Source organism: Octodon degus, unplaced genomic scaffold (assembly GCF_000260255.1).
Source record: "Octodon degus isolate 3935 unplaced genomic scaffold, OctDeg1.0 scaffold00317, whole genome shotgun sequence".
In the NCBI taxonomy this organism is placed as follows: domain Eukaryota; kingdom Metazoa; phylum Chordata; class Mammalia; order Rodentia; family Octodontidae; genus Octodon; species Octodon degus.
The window spans coordinates 447,595-450,456 of NW_004524893.1; the positions used below are offsets into that span (position 1 = coordinate 447,595).

Consider the following 2,862-nt stretch of genomic DNA (forward strand, 5'->3'; position numbering starts at 1 on the left):
AGAGAGAGAGAGAGAGAGAGAGAGAGAGAGAGAGAGAGAGACTATTGTATACTTCATTTGTAAGTTTGAGGGTATGCAAGCCAAGGTGCCCCAGTAGCTCCCCAGGAGCTGAGCATTCAGGTTTAATTGCAGTGTTGGCATTTCAATTAAATAAGTAGGTTTTGTGTTGTAGTTTGGGCATTCAGTCTCCAAAAGTTTCATCTTTACTGGTCTAAATTATTGGCAAGAGGATTACACCAACTGCAAGGCACTGATCTATCTGAGCTGACGTCCTAACCTGTCAAAAGTGTTTAAGAGATGCTCACAGGATTTGTGAAGCAAATGAGAGGTGGGAGCAAGTCTGCAGTGCTAATGTATGTCCCTGTTACAAGCTGCTGGTCCTGGGAGAGCGGAGGAAGGAGTTCTGACACTGAGGCAGCACAGACATGGATGGCTGGGAGTAATGGGAAGGAGACGCAGAGGGATGGAGAGAGGGCATGGCAGACCTGCTCTTTCTTTGGGGTGTAACCAATGGTAAACTCCAAGGTTAAAACCAAGTTGTATCCCTCTTTCCAACCTGTCTTACATCATCCTACATATCAACTTCTCAGTGGGACTTTCCAGGAAAAGTTGAAATTAAATAGTTGGGGCAAGAAAGAGCCATTAAAGATAAGAAAGTGGAAAAGTGGGGCAAGCAAGGAGACTTAAGGCTTCTGCTGGTGGAATGGAGGGACTATGCAATGAAAGGGGAACCTGAAACCTGGGAGTAGAGAGGGGGCTTTCTTTAGTTGGTTCCAAGGTCTGAGATGCTAAAAAGCAAGGAATGATGTCCACTGAAAGAAAGCCCAGGGAGACAAATCTGTATGGAGGAAATGGTTCCTGCTTCCAAGGGCACATGTGGCGTACGTGTATTCATATGCTTGTGTGTAAGGCTAGCTGTTGTTCTCCCACCTTGTCCCCACTCCCGGCCCTACAAACCCATACAAGGGATGAAGGATGAGTGTGGAAATGGGAATATAGATGCTGAATGTTCATTTGGAGTCCCAGGGAAAATACTAGAGTTTGGGGTAAAAAATAGATCCAGAAAACAATAGCTGCTCCGATTTCTGCTGATGGGAGTAATGAGTGAAAGGGTCCTAATCCTTAGTTTTATGGGACAGAAGGACTAGAAATGTGGTGAGGGGCATGGCTAAGTGTTGAGGCATGAGCGATACTTGACTAAGTGCTCAGAACATATAAAGTATGTTTGAGGAAGGAGAGGAAAATGAGTAAGACAGCAATGTACATCTGAGAAGCTAGAACAGGACTCATGGGTTGGAGAACTGAAGCGGTTAGAAATGAAAGTTTAGAAGCCTCACTGCAAGATACAAGGAGTAGGATGGCTACTTCTTGGAGTTGGTCTTGGTTCTGGCAGTCTGAGGTCAGTGGCCATGAGAGATGGAGGTCACTAGAGTGCCCAGGGCCCACGTGTGTACTTGGGGAGGGTGGCTGGGAGGGTGCTCTGATGGAGCAGGTGAAAAGCCAAGGGGGCCAGGCCTAGTTCTCCCAGGAAGCTAATATGGAGGTTAAAGGTCACAGGGAAGGGACAGGGAACATGGGAGAATGTTACAGCAAAAAGTTTGGGAGAATTAGGGAGGTGGGCTGGACCCAGTAGTCCTAGGGGATTCTGTGGAGATGTAACATGGCTCTAGTTCTTAAGAAGTAAAAACTGGGGATGGCAGAGTGAGACAGAATAGCCAGGCGCTGACAGCTGTGGGAAGACCCTCACACCGCGGGTAGGTGTGAGGGTGGCTATGTGTGTGTATGGGGGGGGGTAGCTCCCCAGAGCTATAGTTGGGGATAGCAGTAGAAAGTGGACTGCACTGGGCCCTTCAGTAAAGGCCCTGGGATGTGTGGTGTCTTGGGTGAAGGCTGGACCCTGATCTGGGGCTGAGTCCATCAAAGCTCATCCCTATACCCGTGGCTTGGGCCGACCGTCTGGTGGTGGCTCGGGTTCTTGGGAGTATAGGACTGCGCCGAGCAGCCTTCCAAACCCACTCCGGGGCCCTGTGGTCAGGAGCTTCGAGGGGATCAGCCCCGGGGCCTGCGGGGCTGCGCTGACCCAGCTTTCGGTCCTCGCGTGAGCCAGCAGTCGGGAAGGCTCCGGGCAGGCTGAGGTCCTGACCCACCCAGTCCCCGCGGTTTACTAGCAGGAGCTCCAAGGTACGGAATAGAGGCAGCGGGGCGGGGAGACTGTCTTGTGCCGCGTAAGTTCCCGCAGAAGGCAGCCCCCCACCCTCCGGCCGGCCCCGTGACGTACCTGGTCGCCGGCGCCCAGGCCGTAATAGCCGTGCGTCACCACCTCCCAGTGCAGGAAGCAGACGAGCGCGTCCTGCGCGCAGCTGATGGCCGGCGCCGCCGAGGCGAAGAGCACCTCCAAGCCCGCCATGAGCGCCGCGGCTTCTGTGGGCGGAAGTAAGGGCGACAGGGACGTGAGCCGGCTCCGCCCCGAAGGAGTTCCTACCGCCTGAGCGGTACTCTGCGGTAAGGCCGGGTCTCCACCTGCAGCCAAAATGGAGCAGTCCCGGGGGTGTGGCGTGGCCGCCGGAAGTAGCTCCAAGCCCGGGCGCAGTTTTGCTTTGCACACCGGGCTGGAAACGCGAGCGAGACCTGAAAGGTTCCGCTAGGGCGGGCATTCGCCTCTGGCCCACAGTCTGCAGGACAAGTTCGCTTTCAGATCCAGACTCACACAGTCGGTATTAATGGTGGCATCATTTCACAGATAAGCAAACCGAGGCACAAAGGGCTGTTTTGACCAAGATGATACAGATAGCCAGGGAATGGCAGAGATGATACCAGAACCTAGCCATGTATCTCCTAAGTAACGTTTATTATGTTTTTTGT

The 2,862-nt window shown here is 52.9% G+C and overlaps 1 protein-coding gene across 1 annotated transcript in view; it reads right to left on the reverse strand.

The window, feature by feature from the left end:
- Positions 1-2,553, reverse strand: part of Psmf1 (proteasome inhibitor subunit 1) — a 37,090-nt gene extending 34,537 nt beyond the window's left edge. The window contains exon 1 of the mRNA XM_004647648.2: positions 2,279-2,553. Within this exon, the coding sequence (XP_004647705.1) occupies positions 2,279-2,407 (129 nt within the window). The 5' untranslated portion in view covers positions 2,408-2,553. The remainder of the gene's footprint in view (positions 1-2,278) is intronic.
- Between the last annotated feature and the right edge of the window lie 309 nt (positions 2,554-2,862).